The sequence below is a fragment of the Triturus cristatus genome, chromosome 3_1 (genome assembly GCF_964204655.1).
Source record: "Triturus cristatus chromosome 3_1, aTriCri1.1, whole genome shotgun sequence".
Classification (NCBI taxonomy): Eukaryota; Metazoa; Chordata; class Amphibia; order Caudata; family Salamandridae; genus Triturus; species Triturus cristatus.
This window is the reverse complement of record NC_140583.1, coordinates 398,500,388-398,517,633: the sequence shown is the minus strand read 5'-3', so window position 1 is coordinate 398,517,633 and position 17,246 is coordinate 398,500,388. Positions and strand designations below refer to the sequence as shown.

The window sequence follows — 17,246 nt, the reverse complement described above, 5'->3', positions numbered from 1 at the left end:
AGTATGGTGCAAATGGGTGGGGGTGCTGGAGGATTGACATTCCGTCTGTGCTTCTGTGGTTTCGCTGTGAAAGTCTACTCTACCCTTTTTCATGTTCTATGCTCTTCAAAGAGTTTGCTCGATGCTATAATGTTGCCATGTATTTGCTATATACTAATGTCTCTATTTGCTGCTGGTCTCCAGTTCTATTTTTGTTTGTTTTCACCAAAATCAATAAAATTGGTTATCAAAAAATTTAAAAAAGACCAAGACTACAAAAATCCAATCGGTAGGACCTTATTTAGGAATTTTTCAAGAATAAACTGTAAAATAGCCCCAACCGTGGGTATCTGGTCATGCTGGACCGAGTCAAGTCAAACTTTTAGGCCGACAGCTGTGATACAGTCCCAGATTAGTCCTGTTGAAGTTTTACCTTCTCAAGTTTTGTGCAAAGAGTACCTTTCGTGTTGGAGAGGGTTGCAGGGAGCAAGGAGAGTGTCGCGGATAGTGGTCAGCATGGCGTGAAGAGCAGGCCAGAGGGTCATACACCGGCGGGATAGACCTTGAGGGTGGAAGTCATCCGTGGGCGATCGATGCTTGCTATATGAAGAGATGGGCTGGCGGTGCCTTGTGCTGAATTTCAGTGTAAGCGGTGCGGTTCTGGTGCGAACGGGCCTGTTCATGGTCGCGATGAATCCAAAAGCTTTATTTCAAGAGCCCATGGGCCCAGGACCTGAGAGGCATCACTTGGAGGTCAGGAACACGCTGCACCTGGGTTCAGGAGCTGGTTGAGGAACCTTTTATGTCCCTGAGGCTCAGATCAGGAGGCAATCATACTAGTCCTTTGAGTCACTCTGGAGTCCTGGATTCAAGATGAAGCCGCAGGTCTGGTTGTCCTTCCCTAGGTAGCAGGTCAGCACAGCAAGGCAGTTCCTTTAGAGCAGCAGTCCAGCAGAGTGGCAGTCCTTGTTGCAGCACAGCAGTCCTTCTTCATGGGTCCAGAAGTGTTCTAAATAGTTGGTTTCTGAGGTCCAGTATGTATATCCAGTTGTGCCTTTGAAGGGATGGGGAGGCTTCTAGAGCTTTCCCTTTGAAGTCCCTAGGCATCCTGCCTTCCCTGCCCTGACTCCAGACTAACTACAGGGGAAATGCAGCTCTTTGTGTTGAGACAGGACACGGCCTATTAAGATGTAAGTGGGGCTCTGCCCAACTCCTCCCTCCCGTTCTGCCATTAAAGGCTCATCCAGGCACACCTAAGCTCCCTATTGTGAGTGGCTATCTAGGTGGAATACACAAAGTTCATCTGTCAGCTACGCCCAGTCATGTGACCAGACACAGCCTACAGGCACTAAATGACTAAGGCAGAAAAATGCCTCCAATGTAAACAGGTATTTACCGTATGTGTAACCTACACATATGTAACTTGTAGGTGATTCAAGAGTTTCAACTTTTGTGGTAAATTATCCTATTACCATTTTTCTACAGAAAATCCAGTCCACGCCCTGAAGAGATTCCCTCAAATCAGTTTGGGACTCAAAACACGTTGGCAGGCATCACACACTATGGGGAACTTTGAAATTGATTCATTTTGCCTCTGTAGAAAATTGTTTACAACTATTCCTCTACATGGCGCAATTATTTTTCCCAGTGTTCAGCAGCACTTTTATTTTACTTAGAGTCTTTTTAAAAATCATTGTCCAGTGCTGCGTTTTTTGTTTAAATGCGACTGGTTTTCCGTGTATTTGTTAAAACAGATTTCTTTGCTTGTAATTAAGTCCTTTTCTTTAACCCCTTGGGTGCCAGGCCTTTTCCCCCTCCTGTGCCTGGCGCTTCCCTAGTGGGTGGGTTCCATGACGAGATAGTCTCCTCATGGGCACAGCGCGACTGTGCTCCATGACGAGACCATCTCGTCATGGGCACAGAAGAGGTTAACCACACTGTCTAATTATGTGTATTATTTGATTACGTTTTGTAATCATTTTTTTTATGGTGTGTACCAACCCTTTAAGTATCACCTTGTCACTTATGTATGGAATAATGTGAAGATAAAATGAATACATGAAATGACACAGTAAAATGATACCTTCGGTCCACTTAATTAATTTAATGGTCTGCAGTCTGTGAAATAAATTTAACAGCACTTGAAACATGACGTCTGAGACTCTTTCTCTTTTTACAACTTTCTAAAAGTGGCATTTCCAGAATTATTCTTTGAAATCCGACTTTATCATAAGTTAGGCACACCTAAGCTCCCTATTGTGTGTGACAGTCTAGGAGGAATACACAAATGTCAACTGTCGGATACATCCAGTTAGGTGACCACAGACAAGCTGCAGGTACTAAATGGCTAAGGCAGGTAGATGCCACTATCTAAAAGTGGCATTGTCAGAAGTACAATTTCAAATCCAACTTCACCATAAGTTAGGAATTTAAATTGTGTTTCCAGGGACACCAAACATGAACAGGCCATCTCTCCCTATTTGGAAATTACTCTTATAAAATGTAATAAGGCAATTCCAATATTATCCTATGGGAGAGATAGTTGCAGTATTGAAAAACTAATTTAAAAGTTTTTCACTACAAGGACAGAATCACTTTACTAGGGACCTAGAACTAAATTAAATATTCCAGGGATAAGCCAATATTACAGTGTTTAGAGGAGAGAGCAAACACACGTCAGCACTGGTAAGCAGTGGTAAAGTGCACAGAGTACTAAGGCCAGCAAAAATGAGATTAGCAAAAAAAGTGGAGGAAACAGGCAGAAAGTTGGGGGGTAGATTATCCTAAGGCTGCCAGGTCTAACAGTGAGAAAATCCCAGTAAGTAATCGGGTTGTTGGTTGAGGGGGGTGTGAGCCCTTCTCAAGCAACAGCCACAATCCTTGTCAGGGTGAACCACAAAAAGTCTCTATATTAGCCTGTGCTTAACCCTCTGCAAGTTTGGCACAAAAGAAGCCAGGCTTAACTAAGGCTCTGGCTTAATTTAGAGGCAATGTAGAAAGTATTTATTCAGCACATTAACAGTAATAAAGTGAAAACAGAACAAAAGAAAAATCCCACACCAAGCAAAAATAAAATAGAGTACATTTTAATAAATTATTTAACAAACCAACAAACATCCAATCGGTAGAGCCAGAGTTATGGATTTTTAAAGTTTAAAGTGAAATCTAGCACCAACTGCGGATATTTAGTTGCACGGGAAAAAGTCAAAAGTTATGGCCGACTGCGATGGAGCGCATTTAGGATACAAGAAGTGGATTGGGCCCGGTCTCTGCTTACCTTCGAAGCTAGACTAATTGTTGAAGAAAAATGTATGAGAATGTAAAGTTTAGCAGGGCAAGGCAGCCGGCGGTGTCCAAGGAGGAGGTGTCATCGTCGGGGAGCCACTGGAGGAAGTCTCTGTGAGGATTTCTGAGTTCGAACCTAGTACCTTTTATGGAAGTGGAAAATGTCCTGTTGGACAAAGCTGCAGGCTGTAGCTTAAGAGGGCTGCATGAGGCCGGATACCCCTTCTACGAGAGGCAAATTAACAAGATTTGCTGCTGCAGAGAAGGACATAGCTGGAGCAGCCATGAAGTTAGCTTGACCAGCGATGTGCCTTGGACAGATCAGCGAGCAGGAAGGTACGGGTCTCCTCTCGGTTCTCAGAGCACATTTTAGTAGAAACTTTTCAGTTTGGGATTTGGGATATCTGAAAACCTTTTGCACAATTTTCCAGGGTCCAGGTCTGGATGGGCATCATTTGTGGGGTTGGGACTCACTCAGGATGGGTCCAGGTGCCTGTTCAAGATGGTAAGAGCCTTTTCTGTCCCTGAGGCTCTGATCAGGCTGGCCCTTGCAGTCACTCTGGAAGTCTTGGGTTCAAATAGGAAAGCAGGTCTCAAGCAGCAGGGCTGTCCTCTGAGGGCATACACCAGGCTTCAGGCAACAGGGCAGTCCATTTGGTGCAGCCGGGCAATCCTCTGAGAGTCCTTTCGCAAGTCCAGGAGTGAACTGAAGAGTGAGTTTGAAGGTTTTATTTTCATACCTGATGCCAGTTATGGAGTGGAAGAAAATGCTGGTGTTTTCCTCCCACAGAAGTGTCTGGGATTTCCCGCCTCCCTGCGCTGGTCTCAATCTGTCTGGCGGCACTAGTGTGAAGTTCTTTGTGTGTGTGCTGAGGCAGCTCCTTTGAAGCGCAAGTAAGGCTGTGCACAGTCCTGCAACTCCATCCTGCTTGGATTGTCCATCCTGACAACACCCAGTCCCTCTATTGTGTGGCTGTCTGAAAGGAATGCACAAAGGCCAACTGCCAACTACATCTAGTCAAGTGACCCAGGAAACCGGCTGCAGGCACAAAATGGTTAGGACAAGAGAATGCCACCTTTGAGGTTGGTAGGCCACACAATCATGAAAAAAAAATTCACTACCAGGACATGTAAAACTCAATCGTCCATGTCCAGCTTTTTAAATACAATGCACCCTTCCCAATGGGTTGTTTAGGGCCTACCTTAGGAGTGACGTAAGGAGATTTAAGCATGAGAAAAGGGTTATTTTGGCAAGTCAACTTGGCAGGTTTAAAACTGCTAACTGGCTGCAATGGCAGGCCTGTGACATTTGTCAGGGAGCTTCATAAGTGGGTGGCACAATAAGTGCTGCAGGCCCACTAATAGCGTGTAACTTACTATCCCTGGATGTATGGTAAAGCACTTTATGAGGGACTTATAAGTAAATCAAAATACCAATCAGGTGTATGCCACTTTTCCCTTTTAGGGAGCAAGCACAAGCAATTTAGGTTAGGTTAACAGTGGTAAAGTGCATATAGCCCTATGGCCGACAAAAACGAATTCAGTAAAACAGGAGGAGAGAATGCAAAAGGTTTGGCAGAAGACCACCCTAGGGCTGATATGTCTAACAATGTCATTCTTGAACTTACAAATGAACATGCTAATGACCTATTTTGTTCACAGCAGAGAAGGTCCCATGGTTTCACATTAGAGGTGGATTTTATGGCAACTGCAGTGTCATGCAAGATGTGCATATCCAAACTGTAAGAGCATTGCAGCTAGCTCAGAAGTCAATGGCATTATAGTGAAGAAACTGGGTTGCACCCAGGAAAGAAGTAGGCAGAGGGGAGAGTTGGTGTACAGGAGAGATTGTGTGGCTAGATCATCTAGACCAGTAGGGTTTGTGTTCTATAGGAAATACTTCTGGGGTTATGAGCCAAGTGGTGGAGAGTTGAATTAGGAATGGAGAGTTTTAGGAAATAAAACAGCGAGAAATGGAAGAGAAGTGATTATTGCTTGCTCATGACTGTGGACATTCTGAAAGGTATCATCAAACAGGTGAGAGCTGTGTGCATGTCAACTTAGAATTTAAGCTTTTTAATGTGATCTTCTTGTTTTGTTCTCTGGGGCAATCCAAGTGTTGGAACATTCCAAGTGTTGGAGTAATGGAGTATGGTGGTTTTATGAGAGGATGTATGGATGAGAGGTAACAGATGCAAGTGTGGTTAAAGAAATCCAAGACCTATCAGAAGTTAGTGGGCACTGGGGTGTGGATATGGTCTTCTTGTGTGGTGGCAGTATATTCGGTCCAGCTATATAGATGTTGTAATGGTTTGAGAAGTGAGGTGGGAAGTTGTTTGTTCTTGGGCGAGTGTGGAAGGAAAGTCACAGGCATAGGCAGGCAGATGTTCAGGGTGTTAAGGTTGTTCATACAGAAAGGTGACTGGGGTGCAAACATATTTGATACTCATTCTTTTAGGATGCGTTCAGCCACTGAACGGTTTATGTTAGGCTTGAAGGATGGTAAATCAAAGTCTCTGGGATATGGTGGAATGATTGCATGTGGAAATATGTGCACCCAGAAAGTGAGACAGCAGGATACAGGGAGTTATGATGATTGTTTTTCTTTTACAAGTTCCCTGGGTGAAGAGTGGCAGGTAGGAGGAGTTATGGATATGCAGTCACTCCACCTTGAAGTAGGCCAGGTATAAAAATATGGATAATAGCTGGGACTGGAATTTGGCAAAGTGTCAGTCCATTGAAACGGTTTGGGAGGTGAGAGGTAGGGGCATTTACTGCACACCTTGTGGGGCTGAGGGATAAATGGCCACACCTTGTTGCAGCATTGATTCATCTGCGAGAAAATTACTTCATCCAAACTACTTGACTGGAACTGATTAAGATGGTGAAACAAGACTCGGGGAAGGTGAGAGAAAGGTAGGCCAGGTGTTCCTGTTTTGGAAGGCATTGCTACCCATATGAGTGTGGACAGGAGTTAGGAAACAGTCAGCAATCAACATGAAGCAAGATTGTGAACAGGTAGGTACTGGGCAGCAGGCTGTTTTGGGAAATGCTGACTGAAGTGCTGGAGGATATGTGGGGAATACCAGGTGGAGATGGTGTCAGAACACCTCAGGAGATATTTTTCTGGTGGCAGTGTGATGGCTATAACGAAAGAGATTTAGTTAACAAGCAAGGGGAAGAAAATGAGGAGCAGGGTGGAGGGTGAATGAAAAATGAACTGGAAGCAATGAGAAGCACTGAGTGACAAGTGGAAAAGAATAGAGGCATTACGACAGGAAGGTTAACTGAATTTTAATATTTTAGGAAGGGGGCAAGGAAAAGTTATTAATTGTTAAGATGTTGTATAGTGCATTTTAGAGTATGCGGCATAGTCAAAGGTTTGAGCTTGTGAGCTCAACTTGCTCCCATGAAAAGTGGCTTTCCACACAACTTCAAAGCTGCGTTTGGGATTTCCTCTCCATTCTTTGTATGCCTTCTATTGACGCCCAAACAACTGTTAGATTAAAACAAAAAAAAACATGTATTTTCCAATTCCAAACATTAGGAGTTGGAATATTCACAAGAGAATCCGCAATCGATTCACCCTATGCATAGCTTAACATTTTCGAGATTCGCATAGATGTAATTTCACTTCTACAGTCTTTAAAGACCTGCCAGGAGAGAAGTATTTTTAAAGGCAAAATAGAAGTTTAATGTTGCTTCAATGAATTCGACTTGAAATTCTCTCTGCCTAAAATGAAAGCCCACCAGGAGCGCGTCTTTCTGTATTGCATTAGAGTTATTAAAGTGGTTGTCAGAAAAAGATAATTAATGTACATAGTAAATATGATCTGCACCATATTTTCTGTGTAAATGTAGGACTGTAAGTGGCAGGAAACTCAAATGCATTTCTGAAAACAATCTTGTCTCCTTTTTACAGGTTTTATTTGTGTCCTCTGAAATAATAGTTTGAACATGACCAAAAAGACCTCTACAATAACATGCAATCTGTTTTGCCAAAACACAAAGTGGGGTGTTGTAACAATGAACATATAAAATAACACTACCCATGTACCATTAAGACTATGTAAAAGATAACTATATATTGCTATTACACTAATCTTTATAGAGTGCAATGCATTTCATTATCTAAATGGGCACTTTTCCGCGCATGGCCAAATGTTTCCTGTGGTTACGCTGTTTAGAGGATTCCATATGGGAGAGTACTGCATTTTCTGTACAGGCAGCCATGATGTGCAATGTCTGTCAATGGAATTTGGTGTCATAGGACAATTACTGTTCAGCTAGACCCTGATGCATCAAGATACTTTACAGTCGCAACGTTTGAAATTGAGCCTTAGTGAGAGCAAAATGCCTTTTTTTATATGTACCCAGCCCATATTGTGATTCGTTAACATGTTACCAAAACACAATTTGGTTTTTAGAATGAATACAGAATCGGTATTTCGAAGGGGTGTGTAAAGTGCTTCCCTCCCAAATAAAGATTCTTTAGCTTATGTGTTATTGATTTGCAATCAAAATCTGGTCGCATAGCAGTCATTTTTAGGTCTCGCCTGAGCCAGCGCATGCGCTGCTCTGGCGAGACATTTAGTAGCTGCTTTTAAAAGTGCTACCTTGCCGGCCTCCAGCCTGCTATTACACGCACAAGCGTGCGCGACGTGAACAACTGCCATCTGTCTTTCAGCGCGTGCATGAATCCCCTCCCTTCTCCCACTCCCTCCTCGGCAGCTTCATGCTAATCGCGGCACCCGTGCTTTACTTTTAACATTAAAAGTAAAGCGCGGGTGCCTTGATTATAGCAAAAGTAAAGAAATAGAAAAAAAACTCTATTTCTTTACTTTTGCTATAATCGCGGCACCCGCGCATTACTTTTAACATTAAAAGTGAAGCACTCTAGTTTTGTTTGATACTTTTTCCTCGAATTTGGTAATCCATTTAACTTGGCACACTAGACGACCGCCTGGTTAGCTAAATGGGCTATATGGCATTTGACATAGTACACACATGGCTCTACCAAATGCAGAAGTGATATGTGTGCAATTATACTAGGTTTGATCCGCGTGACTCATGCAATTTCCACAGAGAAACAGGGACACTGGGCAAACACGAGTAAAATTAAAAAGGCAATAAACTTTTGTACAATACCCTCTTTTTGTGAAAGGAAACCCCTTCTAGAAGCTGGAAAGTAGTTAAGGGGGGAAAAGATCATGTCAGCACAATACTGCTGGTCACATACAACGTAGTCTTCTTTTTCACAGATATTTCAACAGAGGAAATGGGTATATTAGAACCTGCCTAATTTACAGGTTTTTCTGAGTCAGCGACACTGTTTTTTTTAACTGACTCTGAAGGAACAAGCTGTAACCAGCCCTTTATAGCAGCTTCAGTAATACAGATTTCAAAGCGAAAAAGGCTTAACCTTGTGACTGTTTACATAGCTAGACTTCAGCGGAGAAAGTAAGTGTCAACGGGTTCCCCTTCCAGCAAACTCAAACCTCGCGAGACTTCTTTTCTGATCTACTGAGTAAGTGGAAAGGGGGCAATGTTGTCTTTTCAATTAAATAATCAATGAAAGTAAGGGATCTATGAAAGGGTAACGTTTTTGAAAAAATGCAATCGAGACATTTTCCCCATAAAATCCACTTGTATGGAATGCCAGCACTTCTCACTAGATCCTCTAATGGTGGGCACATTTTCTGCAATACATGCAGGAAGTCTGTCAGAAAATCCACGAAGGCTCGTTTCACACAAATGCAATGTGAAATTAGCAGCTTTTTGCAGTCTCGCTACAGTCTGCCGCTGGCAGCATCTTACAGGGTGGCTTGGATGGACAGCTTGCTCATGATTAGATAACTTTAATGGCCAATGAAAGCATCTGTGAGGGTGCATTTGGGCAGGCCAAACAAATTTTGTGTAAATTGGTTTCCCATATTTGGTTAGAATTGTTTCCTTGTGGCATAAGTAATGTTGTGCCCAGTAGGGCTGGAGCAGAGTCAGTCTGATTTACCAGTCTTTAATGGATACATGCTGTTTGAAAAGATTCTAAATGGTCCCACGCGATTCCAGTTGTTAAATTAATCTTTTTAATCGCATCCTATTAAATGCACAGAATCTACATCTCGTGTTACACAATCAGGATATCTTGATGTACTCATTTAGGATTTTGTGCAGTGTATAAGAGGTAATTTAAAATATGCAGTGCAAAAAATAAAATCTTGAGTTTTGTAGTCACGAGGAAAGGCGATGCAAAGATTCGAACTCCGTTCTCCAGGGACAAAGTCCGCAGCTGTATTTTTTATGCCACATTTTCTCTCCAAAACATTAGTTTTTTTGTGCTTTTTTGTCTCTGCGGACTCTGCAGAGAAAGCACCAAACGTGTAAGAAAGAGGACTATTTAAAGTCCAATCCGGACAAAAGAAAGCGTATGAAATTTAACAAAGGTAAAACCTATTCAGAGTGCATGATCCCCACTACACTTTAATTATTGCGGTTAGACTCCTCCCTCACTTTCTAAACAGCAACGCCGAGTGAATGATTTTTTTTATATTTACTATAATAAACCTTTCATTTTTAATTTCTTGACTGCTTCCTTATGGATACAAGCAGTGCTTAATTTGTAAAGCACCAAAGGTTGGCTAAAAAGTCTGCGTCCGGTGTTATGATCATGGGAGGGGAGGGGGTCTGAATTTCCAAGGCTGCATAGTTATAGTCTCACATGGTGCCTCTTTCTTTCACCAACAGGCACTCACTGCCCCTTGGACTCCCACTTTCAGGTTCTTTTTCATCCCTACTTCCTCCCTTGGTCACAGGAGTAATATTATAATCATTCACGCCGTCCAAGTTTGCTTGCTATTTCGAACAGCAATTCAAAGGTCTTCATGCACGTTTCTCATTATTAGTGCGGTGGCCACTTCATCCTTACGTTATTATTCCGTTCATTTGGGGAAAAATACGCCGTGCAAAACAAAAATCTTGCGATTTTTAGGCACGAGAAAAGGCAACGCAGAGACTCAAACTCGGTTCCCCAAGGACAACGTCAGCAACTCTACTCTAGTTGTTATGCCACATTCTCTCTTCAAAGTGCTGGGCTTTTTTTTGCGTTATGTCTCCGTTTCTCCCACCTAGGGCTCCATAGAAGTAGCAACTCGAGTTTCTGGCCATCTACATGAAAATCAGAAAGAGCGCACATGCTTTCGTCAAGCAAGGGGTCCTGTCATCCACTCCAAACACAAACCCGGCTAACTACACAAGTAAGCCCCTCTTCTCCAGGGATATCACTCAGCTCCCTCTCCACTCCCCCTAAAGAGATCATATAACAGGAGCAGCCGCCCGCTGCCTTCCATTTGTGGAGCATCTCCCACCATAGTTTATAGTGTGCTCCTTGTGTGTGTGTTTTTGTTGTCTACGATTGTAACTTGCTCGAAGCCTAGAATGCTATTTTTTTCCAGGAAGGACCCTCTGTGCATTTTGCTCATGGTGCTCAATTTAAAAATAAACCATGCGCGTAGAGTTTTCTCTGCTGCACAATGCAGATGCAGTGAGGTCTACAGAATAATTCGCAATTTACATGAAAATACAGTAACAAATGTTCCAACAAATTAAAATAAATGCAGAAAATTAACATTTACATTTTTCTGTATGATTGCAATCAGCTTTTACAATGTGCGAGATAACAGAAAAACACACCAGGAAGCAACCTTTCCAATCCACTGGGGTAATGGATGTCTTCCGGCTGTTTATTGTACAAGCAATCAGAGTAATTTATTTCTTTTTTTTTAGAAATACTGCTATTAAGTATGTATCTTTGACTGCACTTCTGCTCCATGGGACGAGTGTGGCTGGAACATACAGATTTATTCCACGTTCTTATATTATTAAATGAATTACATTATTTATCATTTTGCAATTATCGATCTGAGTGTCCCTCGGTTTATTTCATGTTCATATATAAAATATGGCAATGCAAATGTTGGTTCCAGCCCTCAATACATTCTTTTTCACAGCGGTCAGGAATGCAGATGCATGGTTTAGCGAGGTGATGCAATTCCAAGCTGTCCACTCATTAAGTTTGCATCAGCACACAATATTTTCAGCTTTTGTTCAACGGTTTTGCCTACTTTTAACTATGTGCTCGAACAGGGGAGTCGGAATATGCTGCCGCCCGATCATACCAGCATCCTGTAGCCTGCGTAATCAAATTACAGTATAATTTAACGTACAAATGTCACTGTCGGGCACTGCGTGTGTTTGTAAAGTCTTATCAGCGACTCCTGTTTTTTTTCAATATTTCTCCTGCTTATCAGTAAGTTCGCAGTGCCAGATGTTACAGTTAGCGCTCTAGTCTTTGGCTAGAGCGCGAGGCAGAATGCGTAGTTTGCGCTCACGTTGGCGGACGTGAACGCGTGTATAAAAATAAAGGGGCGGGCGAACGAAGGCAGTTTGCGCCCGACTACAAGGCTGGGTCTGTGTCCTTTTTGCGCACTGCTCGCGCTAGGCCCCATGCACGTGGCGCGCCCCCACCAAGCATGCCCCATGCCCCTGCTGCACAGCAGAGCGTCTAAACATAACACTGGCGACAAAGGATGGGCCCCCACCCCACCCCCTTCATACACTGATCTCCGAGGCTACGGACAGCCCAGCAGCTCCCCCACAGAACAGCTGCTGTTACCGGAGACATGCACACGACCTGCCTGGAGGTCACGAGGCCACACCACCAGCTGATGGAGCAGCAGAAGGCCTCAAGGCCTGAAGAGTGCATCGCCCAGCAAGGCGGCGCGGCGCGCGACGGAATACAATTGGACAAGTTTGCTGAGGAGGTCAGTGGTCACTGCACTAGTGCGCCGAGTACGTGGTTCTTGCGCCACGATGAGCGACACGGAACAACAGGACCAAGCCAGAGCGCTGCCCCATCACCCCCCGACAGGGGTCCTGCCCCCGTTCAGCGAAGCCGCTGACCCCACGACGGCTGCCCCGTGATGGCAAACCTGGCTGGGCAGACTGGAGAACTATTTCATTGGTTCGAGGGAGACGGACGGGGCGGTGAAGAGGTCCCTCCTGCTCCACTACGCAGGGGAAGAAGTATACCTCCTTTTCAAACACTTGCCTAACACAGGGAACCAGGATGACTACGCAGCGGCAGTGGCAGCTCTAAATGCGCACTTCGACCCGCAGGTCAACCCGGACTATGAACATTTTAAACTCCGCCAAGCGAGACAGCGCGAAGGGGAGTCGGTGGACGCCTTCCATTCACGTTTAAGAGCCCTCGCGGACACGCACCTCGTAGGGGACAGGGCCAAAGAGGAAATTAGGGCGCAATTGATACTAGGGATCCGGAGTAAGACGCTTCGTGGACTGATACTTCGCAGACCCAACATCCCGATGAACGACATCCTAGTCCTGGCCAGGACGCATGATCTGTCGGCGGCGCGGGCAGAAGAAATGGACCAGGCCCTAGTAAAGGGGATAGACAAACAAGTGGAGGTGAAAACAGAAAAGGCGGATGCGGTGCGGACGCGAGAAAGACACAGAGGCACCGAGACCGGCGGCCTCCAGCCCAAACCCGGCTGTGTGGGTACTGCGGGTACGAAGATCACCCGCTCAAGACATGCCCAGCCAGAGGGAAGGTGTGCACAAACTGTGGAATCGAAAATCACTTCGCGTCGGTCTGCCGGAGGAAGACACAGAAGGGTGGAAACAAGTGGGACAAGCCGCAGAGAAAGCTGGTAAGACAGCTCTCGCACACGTCACTGTCATCCCAACCGCCGCCCAGGTATGAGAAAGCCAGGGGCCACCAGGACTCGAGCACCGAGTCTGAGGATGGCGAAGAAACGTACTTCATATCCTTCACAAGAGCCCTGAAAAGTACCAGGCGACCGCAGCCGCGATGCGACCTACTAATAGCAGGAACAGAAGTCAACGCGGTGATAGACACAGGTGCGTCTGTGACGGTAATGGGCGTACAGCAGTACAACCGTCTCAGGCCGAGACCGGAGCTCCGACAGTCCAAGGCCAAGATCTACGCCTATGGGAGCGACACGCCATTACAGAAGTTGGTTCACAAAATACCAGTGCGTTCGGTAGATGTTGGTGTGCAAATTGCACCACTTCCACCAAATGCATTTGAGTAGATTCCTATTATTAAATAGCAAATTGCAAATCGTTATTTGAGGCAATTTATGATTTTTTAATAGGATCCTAATACATCAGTATTCTATTACATTATTTGCTAAAACCATAGGTATTTTCCAAGGGTCTCTTCTACCGTGATCTTTACTTCGGACCTGTTATAGAGTATGGAGGGAACTGAAAATCTTCCAATTGCTTGGGAATCTCTAAATGAGGAGTAGAATCCACTTACTGAATTTCCTCCACAGTAGAGATAGTTTTATGGAAGTTATTAAACTGGTGGATTCTATTCTGTATTTTGAATTTCCACCAGAAACGTGGAAATTTTCAGTTCTCTCCGAACTAGTAATGAGGCTCATATCCAGTTAGCACCAAGAAGCCTATGCTATTCAAGAACATAAGAAAACGTAATAACATAACATCTCACCTGATTGGCAATCTTTATCTCTGTCAACGTTTGATTTTCTTTCAATGCTTCTACTAGAGCCAGGATACCCCTTCCTGTGATGAAATTGGTCTCTACATTAAAACTCTTCAGAGTTTTGTTAACTTTCAGCATCTCTGAAAAAGCCTAGATATTTGGAAAAAGAACATGAATGAAAAGCAAGGTACATGTTAGAGTATTTGATATTTCAAGGTTAAGATTAAGCAAATAAGTCCTAAAGAAACATTCTAGGTAGCATGCCAATTACAAATGCTATAACAGGCAGAGATATGCACTAATCAGTAGCAATATAAAGTTCAGGATGCACTGTCCTGTTCTTTGCAAATAGTGCATTTAAAAAAAAAAAAGAATTTATGAAGCACTAAGTCCAAATCCTTTCTTGCATTTCTGTCTCCCAGTTTACCATTCACAGCTATTCCCTTTAACATTTCAACTCACCAGGGTGGTATTTGCCCCAAAAGCACTGTCTATAAACCTGCTTAAGACCCCAGAGTTTAAGGTTTCCAAATCTGAAGGTTAACTATGTTGTACTTAGTTCCCAAACTCCCTTTCCCTGGCTTTGCAACCAATTGAAGATCATTTCAAGTGTTGCAAACCGGAAATAACCACTTATAAAATGTCACCCAGCATTCTGTCATGCAAAAAGCTACAATTTGTGGTATAAGTTAACTATCCTGATAATACTAGCATAACAAAATTAATGTTAAGTGGTTGCAACTAGAAACTGGATTGTTAACTGAGTGCCAAATGGAAATACGAGTGGCTTCAAAGTCAAAAGGAAAACCAGAAATCTAAAAGGGTCCCACAAATACTGATAAAAAGTATTTGCAGATGACCTACCTTAGAGAAACATTTTAAAATGCGAATGTGATTATACTTCTGGAGATAACTACAAACCCTGACAAACTATTCTAAACAACTGTGTTATCCATTTATGCATTTAAAATACTCTGCTAGTTCAGTGAACGTGTTAAAGTCAAACTTTTTCATGAAATTTGCCTTGGTTAACAATGAAGAGAATGTGCCTGACATCAGAAAATGCGTTGAAATGTTATCCTATCTGTAGAAGAGAAAGTGGAAAACATAGAAAATTATTCTTTAAAATGTGATAAATAAATCATGTTGCTTTAACCATAGGAGAGGATGCTTTCTTGAACGTGTAAAAATATAAATAAATAAATGTGCAGCTTAAATAAGTAGTAGGCTCTCATACCTAATGTGCTTGTACAACTTGGCTTGAAAATGTATTTTGTTGACTTCTGTTTGGCATTAAAATAAAATGCCTTTCAAAAACTGGTGACCTAATCCTCCAACTGTAAAATCGTTCATCACTTTAAAATGTGCCACCCTAAGAGAAAAGTATTTGTTTGCTTCCTCGCACCATATGATTTCCTCATTTCACTAAACAATGGGGCAGATTTATGTTCCCTGGCGCATCCCTGCAAATCAGCATGGATGCGCCAGGGAAGATGCGTCATGAAAGTTTACCCTTGCGCCACAATAGATGCGCCGCATTTACAATGCAGCGCATCGTGGCGCAAGGATAAACAGATGCGTGATGCATCTGATGGCGGAAGGTTGGCGCATTGCTGGAGTTGCGTCGCAAGCGCGACGCAGCTCCAGCAAGGCTCGGGGATGCCCTATCGTTACAATGCTGCGTCAATCCTTACGCCTGCTTCAAGCAGGCGCAGGGTTTTGACGCAGCATGGCCGGAAAAGTGACTGAGTGAAATCTTGTAGATTTCACTCAGCCACTTTTCGGAGGCGTTCCTGTGCCGGAACGCCCCCCCCCTGTGCAGGTACGCCCACATGTGGTGCAGGCTTTACAACGTGACGCATCTCCCTAGATGCGTCACATTGTAAATGGGGCGCAACATAGCGCAGGGTTTACGCCGCCGCTGCATCACAAAAGTGACGCAACGGCGGCATAAAAGCGGCGCAAGTCCGTTATAAATCTGCCCCAATGTATTCTGCTATATTTTATAATGAATAGAGTATTAGCAATATTGAACTTTCTGAAGATTTTGGTTTGCATGGCCTCATTACAACTTACAGATAGAGATGTTTCATTGCCTTGGACTAGCCCTTTGTCCACACAGTGGGATACTGACAACAGTTAACAGAATAGGCCTGCAAAGGTTCTCATGAGAACCTTCTCTCTTGTATCTAGTGCAAGACATATTAGAAACTTGTCGATAACTGCACACCAGCGTGAATGTTTATCGTGGGAAATGGGAGGCGAGACAACAGACTACTGGAAAGCCCGTCTTCATTGGATGAACTGTGCTGAATGATGCAAATGTTTTATGTTTTCATATATACGTGTTCCCAGTTAGAGAATAAATCCATTCCACGCCATTCTCCCATTTTCCATGCCACCTTACCTTTTATGCTTTTTGCATTATTTCTTCCTTATTGTTGTCAAGATTGCTGTGTGCTACTGCCAAAAGTGATTTCCTACTATCCTGATCTTTTTGCTGGGTGACTCTCTCTTACAGCTGATCACAGCTGCTGCTGTGATTTAATTTTCCTTGAATTAATAACAGTTGTTACTGAAACTTGTTGGGGAACTCGGCTGAGTGTCCTGAACTACTCTTTATGTGGAGTTCATTCTTTGACTAACTAGATGCTCCAGAATCTTGCTCTTTTCCAAGAGAACTCTTAATGTGTTCTTATTTAGGTTAGGGCTCTTGAATTAGGATAGGGACAATTTCGTTTATGAAATATGCTGTCTATCTTATGCTGATTCTAACTAAACCTTTTTTTGATATTTCTGTAAATTTCCTAACCTTTATAAAAATTACAAAAACAATATTGATTTCTTAATGAGAAATAAAGCCTTAAAACTAAGCCTGGGCAAAGCACTACGCTACACTCGCGTAGTTTGCGAAGTTTGCGCTACTTCGCACTACGCGAATTGCACGTAGCACAGTGCAAACATGCGTAGCAGCAGTCATTTTGAGCTTGCTCGCGGTCCTCAACATCAAGTTGGCGACCGCGAGCAAGCAAAATGACATCCCGGCGAGACTTTTTCCTTGTTCGCGATCAGCAACATTAAGAGCATTGAAAATAAACATCCCGGCGAGATTCTCAACGCGGGGAGGTCAGGTTTCTTATTGCGAGTGGTCGCGTATGCTCGCGACCACTCCCGATGAGAAACTACCAGTCTGCGTTGCGAAAGCTGCCGCTCGAGTAAAAATCTACTCGAGCGGCAGAAAACTACAGCTCGCACTGTGCAAGATGCCGTTTTCAATGATTGCACAGTGCCGGATGCTTGTCCGCACTGTGCAATCATTGAAAACGGCATCTTGCACAGTGCGAACAGGGTACTACGCAGTTCGCAAAGTGCTACGCGCAGCTCGCGTAGTGCGAAGTGCACTTTGCGTAGCTTCGCGTAGTGCTACTTCGCG

General features: G+C 43.6%; 1 protein-coding gene across 2 annotated transcripts in view; it reads right to left on the bottom strand.

Annotated features, from left to right (window-relative positions):
• The window catches only part of TMOD2 (tropomodulin 2), a 338,026-nt gene that overhangs the window by 37,373 nt on the left and 283,407 nt on the right, over positions 1 to 17,246 (bottom strand). For both annotated transcript variants that reach the window (XM_085644184.1, XM_085644185.1), the window contains exon 8: positions 13,820 to 13,963. In XM_085644184.1, the coding sequence (XP_085500310.1) occupies positions 13,820 to 13,963 (144 nt within the window). The remainder of the gene's footprint in view (positions 1 to 13,819; positions 13,964 to 17,246) is intronic.